This window comes from Choloepus didactylus, chromosome 7 (genome assembly GCF_015220235.1).
Source record: "Choloepus didactylus isolate mChoDid1 chromosome 7, mChoDid1.pri, whole genome shotgun sequence".
Classification (NCBI taxonomy): Eukaryota; Metazoa; Chordata; class Mammalia; order Pilosa; family Megalonychidae; genus Choloepus; species Choloepus didactylus.
The window spans coordinates 32,152,838-32,170,038 of record NC_051313.1 but is presented as its reverse complement, the minus strand read 5'-3'; the positions used below and the strand labels follow the sequence as shown (position 1 = coordinate 32,170,038).

Genomic DNA, 17,201 nt, shown 5'->3' with positions numbered 1-17,201 from the left:
CTTTCAGAATGGGATTGGACATTGCCTTCTCTGTTTCCCATTCCTCAGTTGAATGCATAGCATATTTGTAAATGATATATATTTCATTGTAAATAGAGTTTGGATCTCTCTGAACCTCACGGATGGGTGCTTTCACCTCTGTCCTCTGTGAATGTGTTTCTGTGAGAATCCAGAGAGGCCCCTTCTTGGTTGCCATGATGGAGGGAGAGGCATCCAGGATTCAGAGCACACTTTGTTCTTACATTTGGAAATATCCATTTTTGAAATGAGGTTCAACTTTTTCTTAACATAATTTTCCTTTTGTCCTTCTGACATTGCTCTACATCCCTACTCTTTCTAATCAGGTTGGCTGGAGAGGTTCTAGTCATGGGTGAACACAGATGGTCTAGGACACGGGCAGTTTTGTCCTGTCCCTTGATGGTTGAGAATATGACAAATTTCTCCTGTGAGTGACTAAATTTTGGAATCTATAGCTCCTGCTGGTACCTACAAGTCTTACTATTCATTTGGAAGCCCCTTTATGTAGAAAGAGGTCAAAGTTTCCTTCCCTCTTATGCATCACCCTCGTACATTCCCTTTGTATTTCTCCCCACTCTTGTCTTAAAATCACTACCATCTTAGAATGTCAGGTAGCATGATAAGAAAGACCCTGCCTGCCGTGGTAGATGGAGCCTAGTCAACCTCAAAGGGAGTAAAAGACATTGACTTTGCATCGTAAATCTGCAACTTATGATTTATGTGGTGTTGGAGAAGTTATCTACATTTCCTGAGCCTCATTCATCATCCTTGAGATGAGGATAATAGCATATCTCACAGATTGTGAAAATTAAAGGAAATAATCTATGCAAGGTGCCCAGTTCTAAGGAAAGTAAGAAACAGATGGGAGTCACTTAGCCCATACAGGATTTCAAATTCCTTTATCATGAAACGAAGGTGTCCAACTAAATAACGCTTTGGGTGTTAATGGGCCAGGCACTCCCCTTACTGCCTCAGGAGCAGTAGCTCAGAGGTCCTCGGCTCTAGGAGTCTGTGTCACTATTGACCCTCTGTGAGAATTTAGGAACCTGAGCCTCAAAGACAACAATTATGTGCCCAAAGTTATACAGCTGACTGGGAGGGCCGGGAATATCTGATCGCAGACGGTTACTCTCACTACCGAGGGTTCCATAGGTATTGTTACCCCATTTAATAGATAAATACAATAAATAGATAAATTTACTTAATTAATAGGTAAATAAGTATATTTTGGCAAAACACTGTAAAGACGATGGAGATAAAACTCATGCTCATGTAAATACTGGACTACTTTTAAAAAAATCCTTGGGGAATTTTACTTCAAAGATAACTCTTGGATGTGGGAAACTATCTTACACAAAGTAAAATGTTTACTTTCCATGAAAATATTAATTTTTGGTCACCTCCTTAATTTATGGTATTCTGATCAGTAACGTGTTTTTTAGAACGCATTTTCTTGCATGTGGGTGGTTTCAGATATCACAAGACAACATAATAAAAGTCCTTTGAAAAGTAAAAAAAAAGAACAATAAATGAATAAAGGTGGACACTGTGTAATTTTTGTGTTCTATTTTAAACAATAAGACACCAGAGATGTTTCTTGATGACCATAAAGTCGCATTATACCAGTCTTGAGTCCTACTTTGGGCAGTTCTCAAGATTAAATGTAACGGGCTGAAAGGAGTGCCCCTCAAGTGGTCACGGGCAAGGCAAATCTGAGCAAGCAGATTTTTTTTCAACACTCTTCCCTAATCTGCACTCATTTTCCATTTTCCTCCTCATTGTCAGCAAAGCTAACATTTACTGAGTTGTTCTATGGTCCAGGCACTCTTCTAGGTGTTTTTCAAGTGAGTTATTCATTCATTCATCTCAACAACCCTATACAGTAGGTTCTCCCAGTTTATAGTTGAGGTTTAGTAAGTTGTCCAAAAGCTGGGACTGGAATCTAGAGAGGTGGCCTCCAGAGCCTGTGCTCCTAACTCTGGCATGGGAGGCCTCCCATAATCTGTACCAAATGCACGTTCCTCACTTTGGAGCTCAGGCTGCCTGCGGGGACTGAGCTTGTGCCTCGACTTACCAGGCCTGGGCCAGGGGACCTGATCACCCCCTGGGGAGGGTAGTAGGTACGGGCGTGAGTGCCCTCTGCAGCCCCCCCGAGCCTGAGGAGCGAGGTCAAGGCAGCTCCCTTTTCCTCACCCAAAATGCCACTGGCAGGGGAGGCTTGCCGGAGGAAACCGCCTTTCTCCCAACTGCCCTTTCCCCACTTCCTTATCTTACCCACTCGCTCCCGGGTGCCAAGGCCACTCCTGCCACCGCCAGCGCGCATGCACCGTGGCCAGAACAACCCCCGCCCGCTGCAACGGCTCCTGAATCCTCTCAGAACCAATCCTAGCCCCTCTCCCTTCAATATTGCCATTTTAGGCTACTTCACCTCCTTTCCAGCCCTGCCCCTCTTACCAGCCTATATAACCTGTAATCACCCCTGAATAAATCTCTTTGGCGCATACCCCTACTGGATGAAGAGTGTTTTTGTCCTTATCGCCGCCCTCCTTGCACGCCTCTCGCCGAGGACTCTGGCCAACGTCCTCCGCCTCGCCCTCGCCTCCGGGAAAGAGCCCCCGCCGCCGGTAACCTTTAAGCAGCCCCGAGAGCTGAGGGCTCGGCTACCGGCCGCCACTCCCCCTAGAAGCAGTAACCCCGACCGCAACTGGTGCCCCGTGTGAGGAACGTCTCCACACGACAGTTTGGCAGGTCACTCGCTCGCCCGGACGCCCCTCCAGCTTCCCGTTTCCTCGCCTGCAAGGTAGGGCCGCCTCTCCCTCGCCGCTTCCGGAGCCGTGGGAGGTTTCTTGCTCCGAAGCCGCTCCTCCCTTCCCCCACGCTCTCTTCATCCAGTAGGAACTCCTCCCTTCCCCCACGCTCTCTTCGTCCTCTTGTATGCGCACTTCTATGACCCCCGTTCCTCCTAACACTCTCCCTCTTCCCCTCCATTACTTTGCTGTAGTTCTTTGTATCTTTATTTCCTCATTTGGTGCCGTGTGCCTCTTTGCAACTGCCCCCCCTGACTGCTCTCGTTGCCAAAGGGCACTGCTTTCCGCTCTCGCCGTCTCCTTCGGCCTTGCAGCCACAGTTTATCTCATTCTCTCTGCTCGATAAACAACTCCTCCTTCTCCTCCCTGCCAGCCGGCAGGCCCGGCTCGGGAGCAACTCCCCCTCCTCTCCCCTCAGCTATGGGTAATCGTATATCTACATGTCAGGCACCTCAAGTTCGTGCTCTAGCGGGTCTCCTAGACACGCATAGCTGTAAAGTGTCTGTCCGGCAGCTGCAGATATACTGGGATCTCCTGCTGCCCTTTAACCCATGGCTCACCACTTGCCATCTTTGGGACCCTGTTACTTATGATCGCCTTATTGATCGAGTCACTAATGCCATGGAACATGAGAGCAAGCGTTTCCCTCCCGGCTTGCTCCCCACCTTGATAACCATCCGCTCCTGCCTTCAAGGCTCCCTCCCCCCTGATAGAGGCCCCGTTAAATCCAAAGAGGCCCTATCAACCCAGCCAACAGACTCAGATAGCGATACTAATTCAAATCATGACTCGGACACGGAGTCCTTAGTCGAGCAGATTAACAACGCGCTCGAGGTGACTCCCAAAAAGCAAAATAACACTGCGCCACGCCAAGATGGCGAACTTCCTCCTTCTTCTTCCATCGAGGGGAGGAAATGCTCCGGCGATGACATCAGCCCTAAGCTGGACCGGAAACCGCATGCGCTTTACCCCGCCCTTCCACAGGGCGGAGCTAGTCCACCATCTTATGCCTTGGGCCCCACCCTTTCACAGGGCGGGGCTGATCCACCATCTTGTGTCTTAGCCACGCCTACCGCGCCGCCATCTTGCGACGCTTGGGGCCTCCCACTCCCGCCTCTCCCTCCGGCGAGATCCCCCTCGGAGCCGCTACCGGCAGCTGCCGCCGCTCCTTCCACCCTGCCGACTAACAACCCCTGGCTGCCTTCAGCACCTCAAGGCAACCCTTGGGGCAACGCTCCCCCTACCCCCACTCCCGCGCCAAGTCCTCTGCAAGCGTGTCCTCCTTTCTCTCGTGCTTTTCGCTGTTTTCCTCTTAACCTTGCCCCCACCCCACAGAGGCCGCATGACTGGTATCCCATTGACTTAGATACTATCAAGCAGCTTCGCAAGGCCGTCAAGGAGGACGGGTTAGGTAGCCCATATGCTTCCCAAATACTACAGGATCTCGCCATGAACTATTGCATCCCCCAAGACTGGGCCTCGCTTGCCCGTTCAATTTTTAACCCCGGTCAGTTTGTTGACTGGCGTGCTCACTTCCAGGCAGAAGCAGCTAAGCAAAGTGAGCAAGATGCAGCCATTGGAGTCTATCATCCCCCCGAAGCCTATTTGGGCACTGGAGCGTTTCTAAATGCGTCTGCTTATATTAATGCCCCTGCTGCCTTCTGGACTGTCCTCAGAGGCATCGCCTTACGCGCGTTTGCCAACTGCTCTGCCCGTCGACCTGACAACTTTACCAAGCTCCTCCAGGAGCCAAACGAACCTTTCGCCACCTTTGTTTCCAGGGTTGAAGAAGCCTGTGCTAGAAAAGTAACCAACCCTCAAGCCCAGCTAGCTCTCACCCGTGAACTCATTCTAGAAGGGGCTAACCCCCCCTGTAAGCAAGCCATTCTCCCCTTGCGGGAAAAAAACACTTAATGACTGGGTTCTCGCCTGCAGCGCCTTTGACCCAGCTGCTGCGTCCCTAGCCCAAGCTGTCTCTGGTGCTGTCACTGCTGCCTTAGCCGCCACCACCGGTTGCTTTAAGTGCGGGCAGAGCGGTCATTTTGCCCGAGAGTGCCCCAATGCGGAGGTCAAACGCCCGCCTCACATGCAGCGCAATGGGCGCCCCCCTTCCACTCCATGTCCGCGTTGCCAACGTGGTTATCACTGGGCGCGCGATTGCAAAAACAGCCACAGAGACCTTAACGAGAAAAATTTAAAAAAATTCTGCTATCCCTGGTGCCCTGGCGGTAGTCAACACCAAAGCACTGGGCAAGCTTTAAACTCCAAGCGGGGCAAGCCTCAGCCCCGCCCCTAAGAGGCAGCATGCCGGCCGGTTCCAATAAAACTAACCAATGCTCCAACAATAAAACGCTTCTCTGGACAGTCCCCATCACTCCAGAAAAACCTACTCGTAAGTTAAGAATAGAAGGGCAATGGTACACAGGCACGCTCGATTCAGGGGCAGAAATCTCTTGCATGCCCGCTCAGTATGCCACCATGTGCATGGTTCTTGATGGTCCCTCGGTAGTGGGAGCCACCGGTACCTCTACTTCTCTTCAAGCCATGAGACCCATTAAGTGGGAAGAGGAAGAGGGCCACTCAGGCACCTTCCGCCCGTTATTTCTGCACACCATAGACCAAATTTTATGGGGCCGTGATATCCTTGCCGCTTTTGGGGCAGTGCTTACCGCGCAGCCCCCCCAATAATGTGCGCCACTGCTCGTTTAACACCTCCAACGCCCGTTCCTCTGCAGTGGGATACTGAGGAACCTATATGGGTGGAGCAGTGGCCCCTTCCCACGCATAAATTGGTAGTACTCCAAGCCCTCGTACAAGAACAATTGGACGCTGGCCACATAGAGCCTTCTACTAGTCCTTATAATTCGCCAGTGTTTGTTATTCATAAAAAGGCCACAGGGAAATTTAGGCTCCTCAATGATCTGCGGGAAATCAATAAGCATATTCTTCCCATGGGTTCCCCGCAGCCTGGCCTCCCCCATCCGGTGGCTATCCCGGCCCATTATCATGTAGCCACTATTGACATCAAAGACTGTTTCTTTTCCATTCCGCTACATGAGCAAGACCGCCCGCGCTTCGCCTTTACAGTTCCTGTCCCCAATCACGCGGGCGCGGCTAGCAGGTATCAATGGAAAGTCCTCCCTCAAGGGATGCGTAACAGTCCGGCCATCTGCCAAATGTATGTTAATCACGCAGTGGCCCCCCTGCGAAAGCGGGCCATGCTCATCCATTACATGGATGACATCCTGGTGGCCTCTGAGGACGCCGAGGCACTTCCTCTACTCCTTAAAGACCTCACCACTAATTTAGCTGACCTCGGCCTTACGATTCAACCCGATAAAGTTCAAATTGTGCCACCATTAACCTTCTTAGGATTTAGTATTGATAAAACCATTGCTCCGTCCGCTCCTCAGCTGGACATACCGGACCGGGTCACTATCACTGAGCTTCAACAGCTCTGCGGTCAGATCAATTGGCTCCGCTCTGCGTTGCCGATCACCACCGCACAGCTACAACCACTCTTTACGCTGTTGAGTGTCCCTGAAACCCCGCCGCTAGCAATCTCCCGGCGCATTAAGCTTACCCAAGAGGCAAAGGAAGCCATTGCCGCAATTAACAAGGCACTCGTTTCCTGCTGTCTCAACAGATTCAACACCAAGGAAGGCAATCTTATAGCACTCATCCTCCCTACGCCCGGCACACCTATGGGCTGCCTGTGGCAGGAAGGCCCTCTACTTTGGGCGCATCCCGCTAAAAGTCGACTTAGGAAAATTTGCCCTACAGTGCGGCTCTGGATCAGCCTGGCTTCAGATCTAGTTACCTTGGCCGTTCATGTATTCGGAGAGCCGCCAGAAAAAATTGTTTGGCCCCTAGACACAGGCCAAACCCGCCTGCTTATACGTGACAACCCGGACATGCAAATCCTTTTAGAAGGATTTCAGGGGGAATTCAGCTGTCATTATCCCAGCCATCGGCTGTTACAGGGACTCGCCAAGCTTCCCTTCCGCAGCCCCTTCCATCCTTTCCCCTCCTCTGCACCCATCCCGGGTGCCAACACCGTTTTTACTGACGCCTCCAAAACCCGTTTCGCCTTCCTCTCTTATCCACAGGACCATCCAGAACCCCGCCTATTTAGTTATGTCAACCTTCATTCAGTCCAAGTGGGGGAAATCCTGGCAGTGTCTTACGCACTGAACGCCCACTGTAACCACCCAGTAAACATTTTCACAGACAGCCTCTACACGTATCAGGTCTGCCGAGTCCTCGCGTTTTCCACCTTTTTCCCCGGAAACTCGGCCATTGATAAAGCACTTTCTAACCTCAGAAGCATCCTGGAACATCGACAGGATCCTTGGTTCATTAGCCACATTCGTAGTCACTCAGGCCTTCCGGGGCCCCTGGCTAATGGCAATAGTATAGTAGACCAAGCAGTCTCAACTCAACATACCCAAGCTATGCTAACCCACACGGCAGCCCCTCCGGGGGATACTGTTAACCAGGCCAAGTTATTGCATTCCAGGTTTCACTTTTCGGCTACGTCGTTACATCATTTATTTGGCCTCCCCTTAGATACCTGTAAACATCTTGTCCGCAATTGTGCAACTTGTGCGCCCTTTGCGCCACTAGGCCCCTTACAACCTCAAGGAGTCAACCCACGAGGCTTAAAACCTAATTCTAGATGGCAAATGGATGTAACTCATGTTCCGTCCTTTGGGCGCCTCAAGTATGTGCATGTAATGATTGACACCTTTTCAGCCATGTGCTATGCAGTCCCCCTCGCCGGGGAAACGGCCAAACACTGTATCAAGGCCCTGAGACAGGGAATTCTCTTCATGGGAGTCCCCTGGGACCTAAAAACGGACAATGGGCCTGCCTATCGCAGTGCCTCTTTTGCGGCTTTTCTTCAGTTATATAACATCACCCATCATTTCGGCATCCCCTATAATCCACAGGGGCAAGCCATTGTGGAAGCAGTCCATCGCCGCTTAAAAACACAAATTGAAAAAGAAAGGGCAATGCTCCCCCAGGCGACTCCAGGGGACCTTGTTATAGCAGCCCTTATTCACCTTAATCTACTCACATTCAATAAGGAAGGGCTTTCGCCCCTACATAAACATTGGGGGCCCTCGTATAGGCCCACCCAGGCCCCGATGGTTTACTGGAAGGACCCGGAGAATAATACCTGGAAAGGTCCCTCCCCACTTCTCGCCCAGGGGCGCGGGTTTGCTTGTGTTTTTCCAGATGATGCAGCACAACCAATATGGATCCCAGGAAGGGCAATCCGGCCCGCCACCAGCAACCACGCGTCCAACGAGACGGGAACGCCGTCGTCTCCGCAGCATGGTGCACCAGATGACAACAGTATACCTGGGCCTGGACCCCAGTCCGAGCAGAGCGCAGCAGCGGCGAGAAATTAGAAAAATTATACGCCTCTATAAACAGGCAAAAACCAATGTCATACACCCTCTCAACCCTCACCCAAGCATAACCTCCCTTCTAATGGTCATGTTAGCTCTTGCCTCTTCTACCCAGGGCGATCCCCACCAGCCTTGGAAGTGGACTCTTGCGCGTTGGAAAGACTCCACAGTAATTTTTTCCAACACCACAGCGGGATCTCCCTCCTTCGTCTTTTATGCCATTGATCTGTTTATCCCTCCTAATCCAAAACCTCCTGGTTATCCAGGCAGCCTAAAAATTCAAGATTATTATGTTCAGGATTATTATATGTGTCCAGCTTCAAATCCTGGAAAATCATATTGTAAATCCCCAAAGGACTATTACTGCCCGTACTGGGGGTGTGAAACTTTAGCCACTGGCTGGAAACCTTCTGTCCCTGACAAATTTCTAAACCTCGCAGTAATCCCGTATACTTGCCAAAATTCAGGCTATCACTATCTCAACAGGTACCTTTGCCCTAAAAGATTAATGCTCACCATACAAAACCCTGCCGATACGTCTTGGCTCCTAGGTAAAACTTGGGGCTTCCGAATTTGGCTATCGGGGTTCGATCGGGGAACCCTTATAATCATAAGAAAGGAGGCTTTAAACCAACCAAAAAAAGATACTGTTATAAAAAAGCCCTTTAACATTGGTCCCAATAAAGTCATTAACCCCCTTTTTCCACAGCTCTCCAGCCGCACCTTAGTTCCAACTAAACGCACTTCAACTACATCTCAGACTCCACCACCCCAGCTTCCTCTGCCCCCTTCTCGTTATTCCTCTCCCCTCCTCAGCCTCATCCAAGCCGCCTTTGCCTCAGTGAACTCCTCCAACCCCAATTTTACCTCCTCCTGCTGGCTCTGCCTCTCCACCTCTTCCTCACTGTACGAGCCCGTTGCCTCCAACCTCTCCTTTTCAGAAAACACAGAAGACAGCCCCTCGGAATGCAGTTGGAATACCTCTGCCGTCCCCCTGACCTTTCATTCAGTCTCCTATACGGGAAAGTGCGTCCGCCCTCGCTCCAGTAACTCTCCCGACCTCACTGCCTGTGCCAGCTACTCATCTCCCAGCAGCTCGGCAAAATTTCTCATTCCTCATAACTCCTCCCAATGGCTCTGCTCCTCTACAGGACTTACTCCCTGTCTCAGCACGAATATCATCAGTGAATATAAAGAAACTTGCCTCCTAATTGTCCTTATCCCTAGGGTCTTATACCACAGCGAAGAAGACTTCTTCCTCCGTCTGGAAAGAACTGCAGCTCCTGCCCTTCTGCAAAAGCGAGAGCCCATCACCGTCCTTACAATTGCCTCCCTCCTAGGTCTTGCCGGCGCTGGCACCGGAATCGCTGCACTAGCCAGTCAAGGCTCCGCCCTAACTCACCTCAGGGCGGCTGTTGACGAGGACATTCGTCACTTACAAAACGCTATTTACCATCTAAAAAATTCTGTCAATTCCCTCTCTGAAGTCGTGCTCCAAAACCGCCGAGGTCTTGACCTTCTCCTCCTCAAAGAAGGAGGCCTCTGCGCTGCCCTAGGAGAAGAGTGCTGTGTTTATGCCAATTCCACAGGTCTCGTCGAGGACAGCCTGAGAAGGGTCCGAGAGGGACTGGAAAAGCGTAAAAGAGATCGTGAAGCCACCAATTATTGGTCCAGTTTTTTCACTCCCATCCTCCCATACATCCTTCCTTTTCTTGGCCCCCTATTAATAATTATTCTAGCTCTCATCTTAGGACCCTGCATCATCCGCAAAATTGTCCAGCTTGTAAGAAAACAAACAGATGCCCTTTTTTCCTCGTTCGTGCAAATCCAGTATCAGCGACTCGCCACCTCTGACGCCCCCCACTCCAAGATGACAGCCAACCCTCCGCGACCTCAACGCCACCGGTCAACCCGCCGACCGCGAGGCCCTTCTCAATCACCTGAACATCGCTCTCACCTCGAGTTCCAGCTTCTCTGAACCCCTGAACTTTGAACCCCTGAACTTTAAACCCCTGAACTTTAAACCCCTGAACTTTAAACCCCTGAACTTTAAACCCCTCACCTTCTCCCAGCCCGCTGCAGCGGAGCCATTGTCAAGCGCCCGGGCACCACACCAACACTGAGCTACAGCCTCGCTGAGCCACCGTCAACCCCTTTTTCCCTTCCCTGACCTCCCCCTTCCCTCACCCTTAGCGGACCTCTCCGGTAAAGCCTCTTCCTCTAATTAGAAAAGAAAGGGGAATTGCGGGGACTGAGCTTGTGCCTCGACTTACCAGGCCTGGGCCAGGGGACCTGATCACCCCCTGGGGAGGGTAGTAGGTACGGGCGTGAGTGCCCTCTGCAGCCCCCCCGAGCCTGAGGAGCGAGGTCAAGGCAGCTCCCTTTTCCTCACCCAAAATGCCACTGGCAGGGGAGGCTTGCCGGAGGAAACCGCCTTTCTCCCAACTGCCCTTTCCCCACTTCCTTATCTTACCCACTCGCTCCCGGGTGCCAAGGCCACTCCTGCCACCGCCAGCGCGCATGCACCGTGGCCAGAACAACCCCCGCCCGCTGCAACGGCTCCTGAATCCTCTCAGAACCAATCCTAGCCCCTCTCCCTTCAATATTGCCATTTTAGGCTACTTCACCTCCTTTCCAGCCCTGCCCCTCTTACCAGCCTATATAACCTGTAATCACCCCTGAATAAATCTCTTTGGCGCATACCCCTACTGGATGAAGAGTGTTTTTGTCCTTATCGCCGCCCTCCTTGCACGCCTCTCGCCGAGGACTCTGGCCAACGTCCTCCGCCTCGCCCTCGCCTCCGGGAAAGAGCCCCCGCCGCCGGTAACCTTTAAGCAGCCCCGAGAGCTGAGGGCTCGGCTACCGGCCGCCACTCCCCCTAGAAGCAGTAACCCCGACCGCAGCTGCCCACCAGTTCACCCTAGCTCCAGCGGCTCCAATGATCTGCTTCCAAGAAACAATCTCAGTCCCAGGTCTTAAATCCTCTGAATCTAACACAAACTTCTTGGCACCAGCTTTTCCGTCCTGCCCACTTTAGCCGGAACTAAATTCATTCTTCACTTCCTACACTAATAAATGGAACAGAGAAGAAATGATCTGCATTTGTATCCCACATACACCACTTGCTCCCGATATGATGTTTTAAAAGTTACCTGTAGTGTGTAAACTTAGTGTTCTCATCTGGGCCATAAATAGGATACTATTTAATTCATAAGGTTTTGTGAGGATTTAATTAAATAATGTATCAATTTTTATAGTTCAGCATATGTAACAAATGTGCTATAAACAATATTTTACATACATGTTTTTGATTAGCTATGCAATAATCTCAGATAAATGTCTTGACATGTACTTGAAGGGTTAAAATATTTTCCCTTTTAAGCTTTGTTATTTAGTAATACATTGTTTTCTAGAAATCTATCCATTTTCATCCCAACCAATGGATAATTAAAGTGCCAATTTAACTACACTTTTGCCAATACTGTTATAAATATTTTTATTTTTGCCAGTCTGGTAAAAGAAAAATCTTTTTATTTTGCAACTCTGTGATTGCACAGTTGAACATTTTTCACAAGCTTTGTAGCCACTTATGTTTCTTCATTTGTGAAATGGTTGCTCCTATTCTAAGCTTGCTTTCTCATTCTGACTGATTTGCAAATGCTTTTATATGTATAAAGGGTTGTTAAAGTTGTAACATGTGCAATAATTTTTTTTTCATTTTTTTTGGCTTTGTTTTTATTGTATTATATTTATTTATCATCATACAATAAATAGTTTAAGTTTCTAAGTAGTCAAGTTTACTGATATTTTCTCTTAGGGATTTTGGATTTTTGAATTAGGCTATTAAATCATTCCCTATCCCAAGATTATAAAAATACTCACTCCTATTTCTTCTAATATTTTCATGGTATGTAGTTTTGTTTTGTTTTTCTTATTTGTCTGCTTGTATGTAAATTATATCTTTTTTTATATCACTTGGAAATTATTTGAATCTGGGAGTGATGTCAGGATTCACTTTCTTTTCGAAATGGCTAGTCTCTCATTGGTTTGAATTGACATCTTTGTCATATTCCACACTCCCCTATATCTGTGGTTTTATTTTTGTACTGTATTCTATTTTAATGACCTGCCTATTCCTACACCAGTACAAGCTGTGCTAATTTCTGGATATTTCATAGAATTTTTCAATTATGACTTTGTTCCATCATCTGGTTTTAAAGTTTTAAGTTGATATATTAAAAAGGTATTAATTGTTGCACATTACTTTTTAACATAAAAAACTTCTGAACTCTATTGTTTCTAATAGTCTTTCTACTGATTCCTTCAAAACTATAGATGCGTATCAAAATAAAAATGTACTGGCATCATTCTCCAGTATTGTAAAAACTGTAACACCTTGTATTTGTAATAACTTCTAATTATTTAGTGTTTGAAACCTCAACTTCTCAACATGCCAACATGTTGTAACCTCCTTGAGGGCAGCTATTACATCATTTACTATTTTGTATTCCCAATTTCACCCACCATGGAGAGGACTACACATAGAAGCTCAGGAACCTTCACTGAATTGAACTGATAATTCTAAGGCAGTACTTCTCAACACTGGTTTCTCAGTTGCTGAGAAGTATTACTCAGAAAAAGTGTTTTGATTTTTTTTTCCTTTTCTTAAAGGATCTCACAATCTCAGTGTTCTGAAGAAATTTAACTTATATTTTTGTTTGTTTTTTTGGCAGCACATGGCATATAGAATTGAAAATGTTGTCAGCTTATACATGCAACTAATACATGCCATTCCCTCAATTAATGCACAATATCCACGCTTAAGCACAGAAATATGATTTGTGCTTCTTCCAGCAATTCTAACATTCCTCGGAAAAAAAAACTGTTTCGTTTTATTTTGTTTTTAAAGAAAAGATGCCTCAATATCAAGAACCACCCAGTGAACTCAAAGACGACCTTCAAAGCAAATGTAAATAAGATGGCACAGATGAAAATTTCAAACAATTTAATAAATGTGACACTTTAAAATACCCTCCCCTGATCCATGGGTCTATTCCAATGCTCAGCCACTTCGTTTTTGTCCCTCCAGCCCCCAAGTGGGAGGCCCAGATGGGGGACGTTTACTACATGCATTTGCCAGATTGGCAGATACCGTCTCTCTGGCAGTCGCCACATCAGCTGTGTGCTTGTCTGGAGGCGGCGAACGGAAGGCGACTCCACAAGGGAACAAACTGTCTACTGCTACTGCCAAACCCTGACATCAAGGAGCCCACACAGAAAAATAAGAAAACAAAAGACAAAACTAAAATAAAATAAATAAAATAAAATGAGGACTGTCATAATGGAAACAATCAATAGTAGGGGAATTAACAAACATTTTAAGGTAGTCATTCATATGATTGAACGCTCTGAATATATTAAAGACCCTGTTTCCAAAAACAAAAACAAAACAAAACAAAACAAAAAAAAACTTAAGGGCATGGGGAAAAGCTAAGTGAAAAAGCTAGGTGCACAACTGTGTGTAATATATATATATATGTATATATTTTTGCAAGAAAAATACTGAAAGAAAATACAACCAAACATTAATAGTGGTGGAATTGTAGTTTTTTCCTAACTTTATACTTCTCTATTTCTTCTCTACTATAAATATTTCACAACAAAGATGATTTACTGTTATTATTAGAGAAAAATAAAAATATATTTTAAAGAAATAAAACATATAAGAACACCCATTTCCATTTTTCAATTTGGGTCACAACTATAAAACACTGACGTACACAATTCTGGACTAATATGGCAGTGGAGTCTGCTGTAAAGATCCATAAGAAATATCAAACTGTAAGAAACAAAATTGCTACTACCCATTGTAAGCCTAAGGAGTGTTTTACACTGCAGTTTAAATTAAACCAAAAGAATGTAGCAAGTTAATTTCTTTTTTAATGTACCACAAGATTCCTTCTCCAATAGTTTAGCACAATGATGAATACTGTATTTGGTGCTTTCATTATTTTTAAAAGTATAACTCTAAATAGTGTCAAATGTAAGCTATCATGCTATTTCCTTTCTCTTTAGATACAAGAAGTGTGCCTTTCCCTGGATATTTTCACATAAGGGACACAAAAGATTGTACTTTTAATTGTAATATTTTGTGTATCTTTGTATATTTTGTATATATTTGTATATATGTTTATATTTTGGATATTTGGGTTTTAAAGTTGAATTAGTGGCTGTTCTAAGCACAAGTAAATCACTGTAACTGAAAAAAAAAATTGATACTATTTGTATAGGAGACAAGACACCCAGAAATGAGAAGAAAACACAAATTTCCTTATCAAAAAACTCACTGAAAAAGTTCAAATGCACACATAGAAATAAAGAGATTTGCAAGTGTCTTGCTTTTAAATGAAAATGTTGTTTTATGTGGCAAATACATCTGCTTCCTTGGTCATCCAACTCCCTAAATAGTCATCCATTCACAATATGAATAATATAATCTGTCTGGAACTAATTAAAAGGCATTACCCTGTGGCCAAATCTAGTTCACACTTCAAGACCAAGATAAATGATTTTGTAATAAATGAGTTTGAATTGGGACTTTTTAAAGCATGCAAAATTGATTCTATTTAAGCCTTCTTTACCCAATCCCCAGCCTCCCCCCCTAAAAAAAATCTATGAACAGATAACTTAAGAAAATAAAATAGCCTTGCCCCACTTTTTGCAATTATAAGAATTCCTAACATACTTCAGAAAAACAATCTTTCTTGCCTTGACACACTTCTCATGAGAAAACATCACAAAATAATTCTATCAGCTATAACAAGTTGAATTCTGCATGTTCTGGCACCTGCAAAGATAAATATTAAACTAGTAAAACTTACCAGGTTAACTACACATGACTTTAGGCAGCTGTTTAAGACTGTACAATGCACCACAGAAATCCATATGCAGCCAAGAGTCGCAAATTTAACAAGTTTCAGAATAAGCCAGTAAATGTTCTTCATCACTTCCCCAATGACGGATTGTTAGATGGCCATTCTTCTAATTTCCTCCATTTTGCTACATGAATTCTTTGGGTTTCATCACCTCAACTGAGTGGTCAGAAGATTTTTTGTTTTGTATTGACATATTAGAATATCTTTGTCTTTTAAACGAATATTTTGGCCTTTTAGAGATCCTCGATAACTTGTAACATTCACATACAGCTATTTCATAACTTCCTTTTACTCCCATAAATGAAAGTCACTCACTGACTAAAGGTTAGATCTTAGAAGAGCACTTCACATGGAAGGTAAATAAAGTAAAAAATGCAAATTGCATTTCAGCGTGTGACACGTGCACACTTGAACCTGGAACGCGTCGGTGGATCGCTCACCACTTTACTCCTGTGTGGGTTGGTTCAGCTATGCAAGAAATCGGGTTTTGACCATCCATCTATGTTTTAGCAAACTGCTGCATGATTATAATAAAAATTACAGAAAAATACAAGTGACTAAATCAAGCAATGCAGCAGAAAGGGAAACAGAGCTTTTGAAACTAAACTCATATTTTAAAACTAAAGAACAAATAAAGCTGCAATTAGGAAACAAATACTCTGAGGGTGAGTTAAAGTCAAGGACATTTATTAAAGCACTCTCAGAATTTTACTACATATTAACTAAAACACTGCCTTATCAGGTCTGGTGAGACACAGAGCTGAAACCAGCCACCAGAGAGCTCCAAGATATGTCCAAGTGTGGCTGCCTTGAAAGAGAAGTAGTGTACTGAAGTTCAATTAGCCTAGCATCAAGATAACACAGTTAAGCTGAAGCCTAAGACAAAGAATTTGAAGTCTGCAAGTACAGAAGTGAGTCATTCTGGAAAGCTACTTTTTAGATTGCTGACTATTAACTCTTTAAAGCCAGATTTTTTGTGCAGTGGTGGTTTTTTTTGTTTTGTTTTTTGTTTTTTATGACAATCTAATGTGCCAAGTGAATTTCCTTGTCTTCTTAAATAAATTACACCAAATGCTATTCCTTAATGTCATGAGGTTTTAATTATGAGCAACAAAGAGTTTTTGGTTTGAGCTGAATGTTTTTTTTCAGTAAATATAGACAAAACTGGCATACAACTTAAAGATGAATGGACGCTGAGCCCCACATTGACGTTTAAATCTTTTTTTTTTTTTAATTTCCTGAGGTCAACCTGTTCTTTGTTCATTTTCTTTATTTTAAGGAATATAGATTTAAAAATATGCAGCCACCCAATTTCTTGTTTGGAATATGGCCAGCTTTCTACAAAATACACTTGGATCAAAGAATTAAATACCTTGCCCAAGAAGTTTTTCTCATTGCCCCCAAATTTATCTTCCTTCCTGTGGCTTTGGCTGTCTTTTGCCTTATTAGCACAAATAACATTTGTAACTTTTACTTCGCTAGCAAAATGGACCCACCAAACACTTCCTTGAAAACCTAAGTTCATTCTTCTATGTCACTTCATCTGACATTTTTGAGGGATGTGAACAAGAAGTACCCTTCCCATTTCAAGGTTGTGTGCTGATTCTGGTTCTTAGAAGGTAACCTGCACATAGATTTGTACTTGTGTAAAATGAAGTGTGTCCACTTCGTTTTGCAGTATTGTTTGTACCAGCAAAAAATTGGAAACAAACAAAAGCTTTAATAATAGGATACTGGATCAATAAATCCATGTAATTTTCTCCATGCGGTTTCTTCACGTGGGCTTGTTTGGACCTCCTCACAGCACAGCGGTATCTGGCTCATCAGATGGCTTATATGGCGGCTTAGAGCTTTGGTGAACGCATCCCAGCTCCCGAAGCAGAAGCTGTACCGTCTTGTATGGTCCAGCATCAAAAAGCACAGGAGTCGCTTCTGACACATTCTACTGATTACAAGAGAATCACAAACCTGCCCAGATCTGCAGAGAGGAGGATTAGACTCACCTCTTGATGTGGGAATGGCAA

The 17,201-nt window shown here is 45.5% G+C and overlaps 1 protein-coding gene across 5 annotated transcripts in view; it reads right to left on the bottom strand.

The window, feature by feature from the left end:
- ROS1 (ROS proto-oncogene 1, receptor tyrosine kinase) overlaps positions 1–15,542 on the bottom strand; it is a 132,973-nt gene extending 117,431 nt beyond the window's left edge. For 2 of the 5 annotated variants that reach the window (XM_037843311.1, XM_037843312.1), the window contains exon 1: positions 15,124–15,534. In XM_037843311.1, the coding sequence (XP_037699239.1) occupies positions 15,124–15,246 (123 nt within the window). In that variant the 5' untranslated portion in view covers positions 15,247–15,534. Of the gene's footprint in view, positions 1–15,123 lie in introns of all 5 variants that reach the window. The other 3 variants (XM_037843309.1, XM_037843310.1, XM_037843313.1) reach the window with 2 other exon arrangements.
- Positions 15,543–17,201: the final 1,659 nt, after the last annotated feature.